Source organism: Pogona vitticeps, chromosome 3 (assembly GCF_051106095.1).
Source record: "Pogona vitticeps strain Pit_001003342236 chromosome 3, PviZW2.1, whole genome shotgun sequence".
NCBI lineage: Eukaryota > Metazoa > Chordata > Lepidosauria > Squamata > Agamidae > Pogona > Pogona vitticeps.
In genome coordinates, this window is record NC_135785.1 from 34,509,084 (window position 1) to 34,526,093 (window position 17,010).

General features: G+C 41.7%; 1 protein-coding gene across 1 annotated transcript in view; it reads right to left on the reverse strand.

Moving 5' to 3' along the window:
- COL4A3 (collagen type IV alpha 3 chain) overlaps nt 1-13,642 on the reverse strand; it is a 99,980-nt gene extending 86,338 nt beyond the window's left edge. The window contains exon 1 of the mRNA XM_020792621.3: nt 13,430-13,642. Coding sequence (XP_020648280.3) covers nt 13,430-13,543 — 114 coding nt within the window. The 5' untranslated portion in view covers nt 13,544-13,642. The remainder of the gene's footprint in view (nt 1-13,429) is intronic.
- Between the last annotated feature and the right edge of the window lie 3,368 nt (nt 13,643-17,010).

Genomic DNA, 17,010 nt, shown 5'->3' on the forward strand with positions numbered 1-17,010 from the left:
GGTTTTCCGGACTGTTTGGCCATGTTCTTAAGGTTTTTCTTCCTAACGTTTCACCAGTCTCTGTGGCCAGCATCTTCAGAGGACAGGAATCATCAAAATCAATTTCTTCAACCAGATCTGAACAACCGTTTCAAAGAAGTGGACTGTAATCGACAAAAACTTGCATAGAAATAAGTCTGTTGGATTTCAAGTTGTTACAAGTGTTTACTTCTGTTTTGGTTTATTTTTTGTCATATGGATCTCAGTCATCATACTCTCTAGCCCTTGAAACTACCCTTCTACAATACTGGACATTTCTCGTCTCATTAAACTTCTGTGCTATCTGAGACTTTCAAATAAATTGTCAAAAAAGTGTGGGGTGGGGGAGAAGGAAGGTAAAACAAATTGCTCTCTCCAACTGGACACTGCCCTTCAAAATGTACACTTATTAAAAAATCTGTCGCTCTCATCACTAGGGTGCAAATGCTCTACTATATGTCATTTTCATGAAACTTGCACCTCAAATTAAAGGAATAAAGTCACAACCACCTAAAACCAATAAGAGCTGCTCTTGAACAAACCTTCCTGCATCCGCATTTCTGAAATCTGACAAGTTCAGTCATCTCAGATGGGTCACCAATCTCTAACAATTTCATTCAATCATGCCGAGAGGTAAGAGGTATGACTCCCTTTAAAGAGAGTCATACTTTAATGGAATGTAACACAATCCTGCCAGGCCATGGAAATTCAGTAGGAGTGGTACTGGTAAAACCACTCCTTAAATATCTCACATAGCTTCAAAACTCTTCTATGGTCATCATAAATTAGAATGTACTGCATAGCATATAGTGCGCGCGCGCGCGCACACACACACACACACACACACACACACACACACACACACACACACACACACACACACAGAGAGAGAGAGAGAGAGAGAGAGAGAGAGAGCGAGCTGTCCCAGCTTTTTATGTGACATTTGGTAGGGGCACTTTCTTAAGAGCTATTATGTTCTATGTCTGCAAATTTCATTGAATTCTGACAACAGGGAAAATATAGATATGCACTATATTCAAGACATAACAATTATTGTTTTCCTATTACAGTTAGTGGGAGACACAACTATTTAGATTTCCAAACTGAGATTCAGGTCACAACCTAAGTTGAATCATTTTGCCTCCTAACTAATCCCAGCCAAATTGGTCTGTATTCCAAATTGCCTAATGGAAGTCTGAATGGAAGATGCCGCTTTGTTGGGACCAGGAAGTCACTACAATGCAGTGCAAAACTGCCTATATCTGTTTAGCCTTGTTGGGTCCAACAGATTTTTCTCTTCTAAAGAAATGAGTTTGGCTTGTAGCTTTAGATATGTGCCATACAATTCTAGCTATTTCACTCTGCATCTTGAATTCAAATAAGTGTGCATAGTTTTCAAGTGACTGTGCCTTATGCTCTAATTTTTCACATGTTTCAAGATATGAGTGAAACTCATTCCCATATAAGTAGCACTGACCCTATTCTTAAGTGAAGTAAGGCAGTGGTCCCCAACCTTGGGCCTCCAGATGTTCTTGGACTACAACTCCCAGAAGCCTTCACCACCACCTCTGCTGGCCAGGATTTCTGGGAGTTGAAGTCCAAGAACATCTGGAGGCCCAAGGTTAGGGACCACTGAAGTAAGGGATTCAGTTCAGAGTTTTGAGGCAGCACAAAATCGCAGTAAATGGGTATAGTAGTACATCTTATGCTTGTAATTTTACTGCCAGGGATGATGAAAGAGAACTGCTTGTGAGCTTTTCTACTCCAGGTACCAAAATAACTTTTATGGCTTTGAATACTAGGCAACTTGACTAAGGGAGGGTATAATATTTCTTACTCCATCTCAGGCAGCAAGTTTGCAGGGAAGAACGTTTGAATGTAACTTCACCACATTTACTAAAAAGAAAACTACACTTGCTTAGGATTATACTGCATTCTATCCGTGAAGATTCTCAGTCATCCAGGTGAGGTTATCTGGAAGTTGTGTCATGGCAACTGGACTTCTTTCTTATTAGGTTGAAATGCTTCGCTACTCATCCAAGCAGCTTCTTCTGTCTGAGGAGAGTTGGTAGGAGACCCCTGACATGTCTTCCACATTGGTTTCACTTTCCCCTGGTCTGAATAGGTTGGTTAGATGGACAAAGGATGGGGTGGGGGAGTGAGTGAAAATCCCACTTCTGCAGTCCTTCTCCACCTATTGTCATGGGTCACTAACAGTAGTTAAGTGCAGTTTTTCTGCTGGGTGTACATTTTAATTTTCTCATAAATATTTGTACTGTGTTCCAATGCACTTTACTTTGCATTTAAAATCAACAACAGGAGATATACTGTAATTTTAATTACTGAATGTTTAAATAAACCTTAAATGGAGAAATGTAACTGGGTAAATCTAGGTCAAAAAATTGTAAATAATGATTAATCATTAAACAACCATGCGAGAAAAAGTGATGGAAATATGTTAATCTTTGCCTGCCAGTTTCCATAAACAAAGTATGTCTAGCATAAGCATGCATCCTCTTGGAGGCTTGAGATCCAGCAATGAACGTCATGCTGGCAGAAGTACCAGGGGCAAGTGGCCCCAACAGAGAAGCTTTGTGACCTCCCTCCCTCCAAGAAGGTCTGCACCTTGCTCCTCCCTGCCCTTCACCCCGTTATAAGGGAGAGATGCCAGCCAAGTCCATGTGGAATTTGGATAAACCACCTGAGAGGATTACCATATTTACAAGTTGCCAGCCATTGGCGATGGGTGAGTGGCAGGAGAAGAAGCCTTGACAGCTCGCCTCCAGGAACACTTGACAGCATGCATCCTTGCCCATTTGCTGCAAGACTCCCTCCCTTCTGAGGGGGTCTGCACCTGCCAGTAAAGACTATACAGGGGTAGCGCCCTGAGGACTACGGGAGTGACTCCCTGGCACCCAGTTACATGTTTTACGTTAATGGTCATGTTGTACTTTTAAAAGTTCTATTGCTCAATAAAAGAGCCTGTTTCTGCAACTCCCCTCATTGTCCTCATGGAAGGGAGTGTGGGGACTGCTCACAAGGATACATATTGTAAATCAAACAAATGTTTATATACTCAATCGTAACAACACACCCTGTTTCCCCAAAAATAAAACCTAACCTGAAAATCAGCCCTAGTATGAATTTCCAGGATGCTCGTAATATAAGCCCTACCCCCAAAATAAGCCCCAGTTAAGTGAAACCCCGCCCTCCACCATTGTGCAGCAACCAGAAGCAGATGACATGACTGTAATTGAATAAATGTAGATTGCGTAGTGGCGCTGCGGGCTAAACTGCAGAAGCCTGTGCTGCAGGGTCAGAAGACCAGCAGTTGTAAGATCGAATCCACACGACGGAGTGAGTGCCCATCGCTTGTCCCAGCTCCCGCCAACCTAGCGGTTCGAAAGCATGCTAATGCAATTAAATAAATAGGGACCACCTTGGTGGGAAGGTAACAGCGTTCCGCGTCTAAGTCGCACTGGCCATGTGACCACGGAAGATTGTCTTCGGACAAAACGCTGGCTCTATGGCTTGGAAACGGGGATGAGCACTGACCCCCAGAGTCGAACACGACTGGACAAAAATTGTCAAGGAGAACCTTTACCTTTATCTAGATTGCTGTACATGAAAAAATAAGACATCCCCTGAAAATAAGCCCTAATGCATTTTTGGAGGAAAAATTAATATAAGACCCTGTCTCATTTTTGGCGAAACAGGGTAGCAATAATCTAATTATTTCCCTTTCATTTATATGTCTATTGTTTTGTCACTTGACAGCCACATCCTATCTATACAGTATTCAAAATGTCTGTCTCGTGATAAGCTACTTCTAAAGATGAAAAGCTTTGCTTGTTGTATTGTAGGAGAACAAAACATTTCCAAACTTTTGTCCCCTCCTGGGTGAGAGTATACAAATGTTTGTGGCAGTGCTTTTAATGCAAACAGTTATATTTTATGCAGAGATTACGGGAATGTATTTTGTGCAAAATCTTTACACAAAATACAAGAGATCCTATGCAAAATGAACATTTTTTTTCTGTGTTCATCAAGGACAAGACCATTTTTGCATATTCATTATAACGTCAGGTACCTCTACTCCCATTCTATGTACAGAAGGTGAACAGACTGATTGTTGAAATTATAACTAGTAATAGAACAGGATTAAAGCAGACTTATTGAAGGGGTATAGGAACTGGTTGATTGGCAAGTCAATTCAGCACTCTGCCACTTACTTTTTTTTAAAATTATGGTTCTCCCTTCCTCCTCCATGGATGGAGAGACAGGAGTGGGCACAGAGAGATATCTTTTCTGAAATCCAGCCCACAATAATTTGGCCAGCTAGTTACACCCTTATTTTAATAGCTTTAGGACATACTGTTTAGATATGTTCAGAGGCACTTTTGGCTTTTTTATTTCATTTCCTTGCATGCTATTGGACTTCATATGTTGGCCTTGAAAGACATCATTAGGCCCTTATATAATCTTTCATGTACATACTAAGTTTTTGATGGGTTTGATCCTAAGGCATTACAAAGACTTGTCCTCTGACCCCAGGCTTTGTCCCTAAAATCGCAGGAAATAGGGTGTCATCGAACTAGCAATCCTAGGTGTGGGTGAACTGCATCTATGGATAAAGTATTCAAATCAATAAGTTCTCACTACATGTAGTCCTAATTCTGGCTGATAGAATCTAACAGTGATGATATTGTAATTGGATTATATTCTATCCCATTTGTGTTTAATATCTATATGAAGGGTGAAGTCATCATGGGTTTGGTAGTTTGGTGCCATCAGGAGGTTTCATTTAATAATTACTGTGCACTGCCAAGGCTACAAGGTCTGGCTTGTATCCTGGGAGACACAGTTGGGAATCAAACTCCCAACTTTTACTTGAACTCACAGAACTATCCAGCCAATAAAGCATATGATATTTACTTGTATCAGAGTAAGGTGATACTGTGCAAAATGAAAGTCCAGTGCCTAGATGCCACAATAAGCTAAACAAGGGCTGGTAAACTAAAGATGAATCCCAGTAAAATAGAAGTTCTATAGATGAAGGGGCCCCACATTCAGGAATGTGGGAAGCTGCCTTTTCTGGGAAGAAGTATGCTCCCTTTGAAGGACAAGTGCATCATGTGGGAGTGTACCTTGATCCACCTTTGTGCCTGGATAAAAAGCCACAATGTCAAATGAAGTAGCTTTTCAAACATAATAGTGTCATTACTTGATGATAATCTCTGCATAATCTGGCTGATAGTTATAAATAGTATCTATCTAGTTAGAGTCTTACAGACTGATTAAGGGTACATTAATTGTATTGTAATTGTAATTAATTTCTCATAACCTTTTTCTGTATAATAGTGGCAATTTGTCATGAAGACACTCAAAACTAAATTGAAATAGGAAACCTTAAATTGAATAAAATTAGAACAACAAGAAGGATAGGCCAACTGCGGAATTAAGTTTGTGTAGAGGCCATAATCCTCTAAACATTACTGCCATAGTGACTCTGCAGACATGAGAGCAACCTGTTCAGGAACAGCATTGCTGTGAATTATCCCAAATCAATGTATTCGCGAGAAGCCTTTCACGGCCAGGATCTTATGGCTGTGGTTTTTCGGGCTCTTTGGCTGTGTTCTGAAGGTTGTTCTTCCTAACATTTCGCCAGTGTCTGTGGCCGGCATCTTCAGAGGACAGGATTCTGTGCTCAGTGCTGTCCTCTGAAGATGCCGGCCACAGAGACTGGCGAAACGTTAGGAAGAACAACCTTCAGAACACAGCCAAAGAGCCCAAAAAACCCATAACAACCATTATACAAAATTTGCTGGTTCTACTTTCATGTGATCCAAACTTTTGCTTTAGGATTCTTGATTTGCTCGTAGGAGTTGGTCACACTGTAAAAACTAAGCAATGGGAGGAAGGAGGCATGTGCTGAGCAATGTGTGCGTTATACAACCATCAGCTAACTAACATTCCAGCAGCCATTCAGTGGTAGAACACAAGCTGTTCATGCAGCATGTCCCGGTTCAGTCATCATCATCTCCAGTCAGGGCTGCAAAAACTGCTGCCTCAAAAAGGGGCTGATTGTCAGTATTGATAACATCATGCTAGGTGGACCAATACAACAGCAACCTGTAATCCTCACCATAGTTACAGTGCTGTTTTAAATCCTGATTGCAGCGTGTAGAAACAGGTAGGAGTTCAGAAGACAAAGCACAGGTGTTGTATCAATTGGAGGGCCAAGGATTGGGCTGACATAGCAGTAGAAAAATGGGAGCAACTGAATTAAAAGTGACGGAACGTTTGAGTAGATAGCCATGTGAGTGTGGGCAGGAGAGGAGGTAGGGCGAGTGACTAAAGTCATCTTTCCATGGTTGAGAAGAGGTATGGGGAACAGACTTGCTATACAGCCCATTGTCTAACAGATATTCCCAGTCAGAGTATACCCATTCAAGCCCTGAGATTTACATGATTTTGACTTACTATTCAATAACTAGGGACACTCTAGCTGGAACTAGCAAATAGATTTAGACCCAAGTATGAAGTATGCCTGAATAAATTTCCAAATATTTTAGATATTTATTTCATCTCTCACACTGTTAAAAACACAAAATTAATAAATAATTTTTATGCATTTATGTGTCCATATTAATTTGAAAACGGTGGGGGAGAAAATAATGTGAACTGGTACTTCAAATGTTTTGAAAACAATCCTTCTAACTTTCACCTATTATCTTCACTGATAAAGCAGCATCATTTGCAGTGGGGCATTCTTTGCATGAGAATGAATAGGAAACTTTTTTCAGCTTTCCATGCCAAGTAAGATTAATCTTGAATAGCAAACGCTTCACTTTTCACTTGCAGAAAAGTCACTGCAGGCAGTGCTATTCTCTACATTGCCAGCAACAGTGAACACACAGAATTACAGTAGTACACTTCTTAGACTGTGTATGTGCGCCTGGGACGTGGAGTAATAAACTACTCAATACAAAACCTTGTTTCAAATTGACAAACAAAATAATATGTGACAGTCTGAGTTCAGTCAGGACAGAACTTTGTACATGAAAGAAATTAACAAAATTAGGGGAAAGGGTGGAGGAGGAACAGGAACTGAAAGACAACAGTAGCAGTTTCATTTAAGAAGTCCCAGTGTTTTAAAAAAGAGAATAATCTAGGTGTAAAGTTTCAAGGAAAGATAAGCAAACATCCAGGCAGTTACTCGTGTGCAGTTGCCACGTGCATTCCATGTGATGAAAGGATGAAAGAGACAATGGCCAAAATCCTATTGGCTTAAATTAACACTGTGGATAATGCCACCACCCTGGCAGATAAAATTTAATTTCAACCAATTAAAAGCTTTATCCCTCCCCAAGGCCACTTCGGGTTTCAAGGCACCCTAGGGGCCCATTCTGCTCTATGGAAGCCTTTGGGAGTCTTGGGATGGGGTAAGCCTTCAACAGCCAAAAATTGGACTGCCGATGGAAATCCTGATCCTAGTGGTGATGATCTGGTAGCATTAATGGCTCCCCTCTCTCAAGGTTCCCAAAAAGGCTTCCCCAGGGCAAAGCGGAATCTCAGAACCTGGAAGTGGTGGTGGTGGAAGCTTTCAATTTGTTTAAATAAAATTTGATCAGCACTAGATTATGTTTCTGATGGCATTGCCCATTTTTAATGGAGTGCTGCATTTGCCCATCTAGGTGTTACAGTATCTCTTGTTTAGCCACCTTAAGGGAACATAGAATCCATATATTTTGAGCATTGGTTAATCACTGAGGGGTAGGTGGATACTTTAACAAAACACATACATCTACAAAAGTCAATGACTGCTCCAATATCTAAATACCATAGTTATACTTAGATGCATTAGTTCTGTTTTCTTGTTCTGTTATGATTTAAGCATAAGAACTTTAAAAAGCCCACAAAACTATAGAACTCAGCAAAGATGAATAATAATAATAATAATAATAATAATAATAATAATAATAATAATAATAATAATAATAATAATAATAATAATAATAATAATAATAATATTATTATTATTATTATTATTATTATTATTATTATTATTATTATTATTATTATTATTATTATTATTATTATTATTATTATTATTATTATTATTATTATTGGGTTTCAGGGATTCAGCTGTAATTGTTAAAAGCCTGCCTGAAGAGAAGGGACCATCCTGCTCTCCCAAGGGAGAGAGTTCCATAGCCTGGGAGCTGCCACCGAGAAAGCCCTCTCGCGCGTCCCCATCAGCTGGGCTTGTGCTGGCAGTGGGACCGACCGGAGGGCCTCCTCTGCTGATCTTAATTGCCGAGAAGGTGCATATAGGGAGATACGGTCCTTCAGGTAACCTGGACCCAAGCTATATATGGCTTTATAGGTAATGACCAGCACTTTGAATTGGGCCCAGAAACAGACTGGTTGCCATTGCAGTTGTTGTAACAGGTGTGTTATGTGCTCCCTGTAGCTGGCCCCAGTCAGTAATCTGGCTGCAGAGCTTTGCACCAGCTGAAGTTTCCAAACTGTCTTCAAAGGCAGCCCCAAATAGAGCATGTTACAGTAATCCAAACGGGATGTAACTAAGGCATGTGTCACTGTCTATGTCCCGGATAAAATCCTTTGCTTAAACCTAATCAACTTGCATTTGATGATTGCAGCTATAATCCATACTATGGGCTCATATGCACTTGACTCGTCACTTTCCAATCTAAGATTTTCCCTTTGTCCCAGAATTCTCTAGCTTGGGAACCTTTTTGTCCCTGAGCCTAGGAAGCTGCTGACCCCCAATTTTCTTTTTCATAGTCCCTATGTTATTCTTAGGTGCTTTAGAGCAAGCCCAAGACAATTTGCCATCTAAGGGAAAATAACAAATAACTCAAGTAATAGTGTCATAGTACCCTACTGGAAAAGTTATTTTGATATCTGAAGCCAAAACAAAATAAAACAAAACAATCCTCCCACTAGCTCCTCTTCCAAAGCTTGGCAATAAAATACAACATTAATAAAGCAAGTAACAGACTCCTCATTTCTCAGTATTCAAATCTGCAGCTGCCTCATTGTACCTAGTGGTAGGGCTGGCACTGGCTGCTGTCCCAAAGATGTCTAACCAGTAATAAATGCCAGGGTCAGGCAAAGTCCAGCCCTCCAGATGTTACTGGACTATACCTCTCATCAGCCCTTGCCAGCATAGCCATAAGGAATGTAGCCAATACACTGAGTTGTATTCCTCGGTCCATGCATTCCCAGCCTTTTTACCTAGTTTCTTGCCCTCTCTCTGACTCTATTTTCAGGCCTTCACCATGGCCTCACCAGCTGTTTCTAGCTCCTCACACCATTCATAAGCCCTAAAGAATTCTCTGTAGAAAGATATGGTGATGGCCTCTGGCTTAGATGACTTTAAAAAGTGGGCAAATTCATTTACAATGGTTTTATCTGCAGCTGCTAGACATGATAACTAAACAGTACATCTGGCATCCTTGAATGAATTGCCAGGATTCAGTGCCCTAATATGGCTCCTCAAAAATGGCTATTTTGCATCTTTTTTGGGGGGGGAGGGGGGGTGTATTCACCATGCACCTTGTAGCTATGTTTCTAATTTCCCAAAATACTTTAATTCCAGCATTGTTTTGCAGCATTCTGAGGTAATTTTATTATGTATTTTAAATATTTTAATTAAATCAGGCTATTATTTTAATATTATAATCTTAATATTATAATTTGCTTAACTGTGTTTTAATATTATACCCTATTGCCATTTTAGTTGTATCTCTTTTTAATCATATTGTGAATCACTTTCAGTCACAGTATTGGGGGGGAAAGTGAGACTTTCATTGAATGTATTAAATGCCATTGAAAGTAATTGTGACTAAAGCTACACAAGCTTTCTTGAGCCCACTAAAGCAAGGAGGCACTCCTCAGAGATTACTGTACTCAGAGAACCCCTTCAAACTGGAAGCTGTCCATGTATCCAGACTACAGTACTGTATACCATAAATCATAATTCTAAAGCAAGCATGGATGATACCTTTATGAGACCACTAAAAAAAATCACAACCATGCTAAATGTTAGCCCTGTGTGGGTCTTCATCTGGATGGGCACCACAGAAGAAACATAAGCATTCCAAAAATCATGGTTGTGCCAGGCTCCTTTGTCAGGAGCAAGTTCAAAATGGGGTCTGCAGCCTCGGATCAGAAGTGTAGACTTCAGATTTCATCTCTGGTGGTGTGGATTAGAATGTCTCTCCTGATCTTATTAGACAAAGGGTCGCCAGACAGGCCAGGTGGGGGATGAGATTTGTGAGTTAGGTGGGAAATGTAAAGATGGCACAAATTTTATGGCAGCTGATAAGAAAGATGCTTTACCTCTCCTCTGCTCTAAATTGTGAGTGAAACTTCCCTGCTCCAGTCCTGAGTAGCTAAAGTATAAGTGAGAAATGCATCACACACATGCACATGGACACATAGTTGCACAAAACCTACAACTTGCTGTCATCTTCATAGAAATGGAATATATCTCAACCCAAGGAAAACCGATAAGTGACTGGTGGGTGTCTTTAGGGTCAAATGAAGTGATCTTTTGAACAGGTTGCTAGCAGGACTTTTCCTTCTTGTTCTGGAATCCTGGTCAGGATCCTAGCTTGGGCTGTAGGGATCTTTAATTCTCTCCTTATCTTAGGGCTTCACTACTTGTTCAGTGAACATATAATGAGAACAGTGTTGCTTTCACCAGAATGTACAGTGAGAATAATACTGCTAACTTTTCTGTAGCCCTGATCTGGATTAAAGCACTGTGCCTGCAACTTTTATGGCCAAAACTTTATCTATTTTGTTTCAATAGTTGAAGATGCCATAATACAATTTGTTGTTTTTGTTTCAATAAATATTTCCTTAAGGGCTCAATGGAAGCCCATTCATTAAGTGAATGAAAAAGCTGAGTAAGGCCATGGTATAAAACATTTCTGTTACAATGCCCAGAGAGTCAGCAAAACAATTCAAACAATTAAAACATCCGTGTTTTGATTCACTGACCTGCCAAACAAGCTGTAAACTTTAGCATGGGAAACAACAAGAGAGGATGTTAGTTCTGTTAGGTCTGATAATGTTATTAGAAAAGCAGTGAAGAATGCAAACATTTATAATGTCCAAAATTTCATAGGACAAACTTCAGAGAGAGGTTTTACTTTGAAACTTTTTCCCCCTATGAAATAATTCAACAAATAGTCACATAGCAAATGATAGACAGAAACACTTTAAAGTATAATTAGGTAAGTTTCTCACAACAAAACCTATATAAGCTTTCTGAAGTGTATGCTCAGAATTCATACACTTGTTGCACCTCACCTATGTTCTAGAATCTTTTGAGTATGTCAAGAGGATGATCCAGTAGCTACTGTGTGCTTTGACTTCCAAAAAGATAGAGCTCTTTAGCCAATGTCATTCTACATAAAAGGGTTACTAGTGAAAGAACACAAAGTAGTAGGAATAAATGGACACTTTCCACAGTGGAAATGCTTAATTAAAATCAAGGCCAAACAATTTATTAAAAAAATAACATGGATGAGAAGATAAATCTCCTGAGGACAACACCAGATTTCTCAGGATAGTGGACAGAAACAAAATGAAAAATGAGACCCATTACTGGCGTTATTCTTGTTTCAGTAATAATAAACAATACAAATAACTCATTCTGACACATTTTTACAAGTGAAAAAAAATATAAATAATGTGTTTGTGTTTTATAGTATGTTGCACTAATACATGTGTATCAATCTCTGAAATGTATTCATTGTCACTGTAACTTAATTCTATTGTTTATTTGTACCTCACTGTGGTAATTTAACCTCTTTCCACCATTGTTTGTTACCCAAAAAAGAACCCTCTTTTTTTGGTGAAGAAGACAAAACAAATGGGAAACTTTGTGAAGTGCTGGAACAGAACATCTCCAAACCAAATAAATGGGTAACAGAATGACAGATGAATTTCTATATAACAAAATTGTCTAATGTGGTGGACATCAGGTACCCAGTGTGGTGTAGTGAATAAAGTAATGAACTGGAGTCCAATCCCTCACTTGGCCATGGAAATTCATCGAGGGAGTGGAACTGGTAAAACCACCCCTTAAATACCATACTTACCTTGAAAGCCCTGTCGGGATTACTATAAGTCAGTTTCAGCACACACACACACACACAAAGTGATGGACCTCAGGCCCGAGGGCCAAATTACATGCGTAATTAATATGCACATTCCTGCAGTGTGTTCTTACAAGTTGCTAACGTTTCTTTAGTAAAATCAGCCATGAGACTCCCAAAAGGACATCAAGACTGGGCTAAATCCTTTTCACTCACCAAATGTTCCCTCTGGTGTTGAGAGTTATTCCCAAAATTACTACCTGTACAAACTCAATTCTTAACTTTTTGCATAATTGCCAAGTAAAAAGTATTACCATATCATTAAAAGTTGCTATTTCATGGCATAATAAGCACAAAAAAAGATTTGCTTGTACAGTAATTCTAAACAATGGCTGGCCATCTCTACAGATGGATTTGCATTGCAATTTGGATTCATTGTTCTGTACAAGCCATGCAATGGCTATGCTCACACCCAGTAACTCATATTCTTCAAAGCGTCTGCAAATGCACCAAATGTGCTAACTCCTCTACCCCACTGGGACTCTACCCATATTTAAAGTTTTCCTGATACCAACAGAGATAGAAGAGACCAAAAGCCATCTATTTGAAAACAAACATATGTTGTCCACCACTCCCTCGGAGATGTACTTGTGTTGTCCAAACTAGTTGATCGGCAAAAATCATCTGCTTTGCAGAAAGATATCCCTCCACCCCGAAGGAACTCCACTGAATTCAAGCAAGTGAGCCAAGCTGCATGTTTGCACTAGAAGTCAAGACCAAGACAAAATAAAACCCAGCAGTCAGCAGCCAATATATTTCAGAAAGTGAATCATTCTTTGCCAGTTTTGGAGATGGGATGTATCAGGTGGGATTCTGTGACGATTAGCAAATAACGAATGAAGACGAGAGTGCTTTTGAGGACACATAAAGTGCGATCCTGTCACCAGCAGCAGCCTTGCACCCCTGGCGGGGCAGAAACACACTCTGGCTGGTTTCCCACTCTTCGGGGGCAGTGCCTGCATGGGGGCTACCGGGCCATCAAGGGAGTCCATCCCTTAGGTAGGGGGGAGAGGCAAAACTGCACCTGAATTTCTACCTGGCGTCCCGCTACGAAAGGCTCCGGCGCGCTGCAAGAATCAACAGCAACCACAACACCACTACCACCAGGGAGGGAGGGAGGAGCGATCCTGAGTCTGTGTGACGTCCGGGGCAGGCGAAAGCGGTGGCACCCACGACCCAACGATAACGCTAACGATAACTATAGAACTCACCGAGGCAGCCGCCGCAAGAGGGAAGCTGTCCAGCTCCTGCCCGCGCGAAGTCAGCAGGTAAGTGAAGAAAAACAGCGCGAGGTGCCAGGAGCCGGGGCGTCCGGGTCCCTTCATGCCTCGCGCCGCCCGGTCGCCCAGCACTCCGTCCCGGAGCCGCTGTCACGATTTTTTGCCCCCACCGTCGAGGCAAAGCTCCTCCTCCTCTTCCTCCTCCTCTTATTCTCCCCCCCCCCCACGCGCCTCTTCGCGCGCCTCTTCCCAAAGGCGCTCGCGCCGGGGCTTGGCTGGGACTAGGTTTGCTCGGCGCCCGCCCGGGCGAGCTTCTGCGAGGTTGGTCAGCCCCCTCTTTTGGGGAGAGCCCAGGGGAGGGGCGAATACCTGAGGAAAATATTTGGCGCCTTTTGCCGGAAGGCGACGCTTTCGCCGGGGACGACGAAGGGCAACGCGCTCGCTCGCTCGCTCGCGCTTGGAAGACCCGAGGGGAGGCTGAGGCGGGAGAGCCGCGAAGTGTCAGGTGTTGGTCGCCTCGGAGTCCAGTAGGTCCGGGTAAGGCGCGAGTGCCCGAGCGGCGGGGGCAGGAATACTAAGCGGGAAGAGGGCGGGGTGGGGGTGGGCGAGCCTCCGGACAGTGCCGGTGGCGACTTGCTGGCGGTGCCCGCAACTTCTGCGCGGGTATTTTAGCGTCGAGGAGGTTATCACCTGTCCTCACTGTCGTATGATAACACGTTTCAAATACTTGAAAGGTAGTCATACAGAAACTGTTCTCAGTCATCCCAGCATGCGCGGGACACCTAATAATGGGCTCAAGTTACAGGAAGCCAGATTTAGGCTGAATATCAGGGACAAACTTCTTAACTGTTAGAGCAGTACAACAATGGAACCAATTACCTTGGGAGGTGGCAAGCACTCCGATGCTGGAGGCCTTCAAGAGAAAATTGGACAACCATCTGTCAGATCTGCTTTGAACTAGGTTCCTGTACTGAGCAGGAGGTTGGACTCCATGGCCTCAATTGGTCTAGGATTCTGTCTCACCTCCCACCACTTGTTCTGTCAAAGAAACTGAACCCCGACTTTCACCTTGACAGAAATAGGGGGAAAAAACACCACTTTTTTTCCTAACAATTTTCTAAACAGATTAGATTAGATGAATGGATCATGAATCCCTTAGTCCACCTTCAGAGGATGACTGAATTCTTACCAATGGTTATGAAAAAGCCCTACCTCTCATCTGTCTATTTATTTATTTCAAACGTTTTTACTCTGTCTTTCTCCTTAAAATGACTCAGGGCAGCGGCCTAGAAATGCTGCTTCAGAAGCATGCAAAGTGTCGACTTTGTCCTGAAACTTTCCTGATCTTTCACTGTAGGGATTAAATCTGGTGACAGGGTGTGATCTTTCCCTCCAAGGTTTTAGAGTCAGTGGTGGAAAAGCTCCTCTTGGTCCTTCCTTTCGTGGCTCCTTGGATGATTTCCAGGTGGTTTTTAAATGGGCAGTCTTCCCAGAGATGGAAAAAGTTTCTTTTTCTTTTTTTTTACAACAACTCCAGCAATGCCAGCTGGTGTATTCTGTGGTCCCCCAAAAAGTAACTTTTCCAGTCTCTGGCAAATTCCTGTTACAAAGAATGTGGCCTAGCACCTCAACCTTGGGAATCAACCTGTTGGCCCCTGGGTTTCCCAAGAAAGCCACATCTCCTTTCTGGGGACACTATTGTTCCATGATTTTCCAGTTTTTCTACAGGTTTTTCCCTACTGTAACAGGCTGAAATGTTTATCCTAAGTCTTAGGTTTTGGGCTTCATGGCACCGTGGTTAAACCAAAATTCTGCTCATGACCAGGGTTTATTCACCCTTCCATCTTTTTTAACTTGAGTACCCTACTTGCTGTTGTGTATGTGCAATTTGCAGTATGCATAATTACATTCCCAACTGTCCCAAGAGTGTTTTAAGTGCTATGGGGTGGTATATAAACAGTAGATTTTGCTTTTGACAGTGAGTACATTAAGCTAAAGAGGTTTTTTGTCTCACCTTTTGATTTTGGTATTGCCTGCTACTGGAAAGTGATCAAACAGACTACATGCTCTACAGCCAGCTTCCTAACAATGTGAAAGGTAGTTACTCATTCCCAGTATTTTGGAAGAGGGGGCTGCCTTCAAGGTTATCAGGTGAAATAATTCTTGTGGGGGAGGGCAAAATCTATTAATGATACCTATGGATTATTGACCTGGGTGGAGTTTTTACACTTCTCTATTATCATTGCATGTACTGGGTGTCTCTATCTTATAAAACCCATAGATTTAGCATTATCATGGGATGCGTACTAAGCTGCCTGCTGGCCAAGTCAGCTGTCCTCAAGGACAAGGCATGGGGTTCTAGTTTTACAGATGGAGACTGCAGTTCTGTCACTAGTCTCAGTGATCAATCTGCCTAACCCTTCTTTTTCTGTAGTTGGAGTGCATGGATTGAAACAAATGAACTACTGTATATTTGAAGTATACCAATTTTAAGATTCTGGGGAGGAAATTGGGGGAGGAAAATCTTCACCATTACATTCAGTTATTTTTTCTTTTTCTATTCCCAGTCAAGCAGGAGAGTGGTGTGCAAAGCTAGATGGTACTCGGGTGGGCCTCAGTTATGAGCTCTTTGCTCCTCACCTCCCTTCTCTGAATGAGAAAGAATAGAACCAGCTGGTCTCAGCAGGCATGGCATTGCTTGTGCCAGGAGTGGGTGTTTCACTGCTCCTCCCTCCTCCCCATATAAATAAAAACACAGGAGGGTCTAAACTGCATGATCACATCCCTAGGGTCACCACAGACACTGTCAGTATGGAACTCTGCCCCGACGCAATCTAAAAATGGCTCCCCACTACTGCAGCTCCCACTTAGTTATTCATATCAAAATTTGAAGCAGAATTCAGTGGGGAAACTGAATAAGGACGTAACACATATATGTCCCTTTTCCAAATGTATATTTTGTGCCATTACACATCATAGCCTTCCGTGCCTTGGGGGCATGTCATTTTAAAGACTAGTAAAAATGCTTGCAGGTCAAATGCATCATTTTTGCTTAATACACATGAGTGTGAAGTGCAGCCACATAATGATTCCCACTACTGGAGTAGGGAACAAAGGAAGATGTGCCCCACTGGGAGTTTTGCACTGCAGACCTTATTTTAGACTATGATCTCCATATGGATATGCCAGGGTCAGAAGACTGGTATCTTCAGTTTTAACAATGCTGGGATAGACATAAGACCCTGGAGAGCTAATGGGTACTTGTCAAGATGGTTGAATGGTCTTCCTTAGTATAATTATTTTATTACATTTATATCCCATGTTTCCTCAGTGGGCAAAATACAGAATACATGTTTCTCTAGCTCCCCACTTTAACCTCGCAGCAACCTTATAACATATGTCATTTTGAACTATGATGACAGGTCCCAGTCTGGCCACTCATGCTCAGAGGTCATTAGGAAAATGAATCCACCATGTCTGACTGAACCACTGCACCACACTTGAAGAATTAGCTTCTTCTAATTCTTATATGCCTTTGCGTAACAAGGATCACCATAGTGCAGGAGCAAATA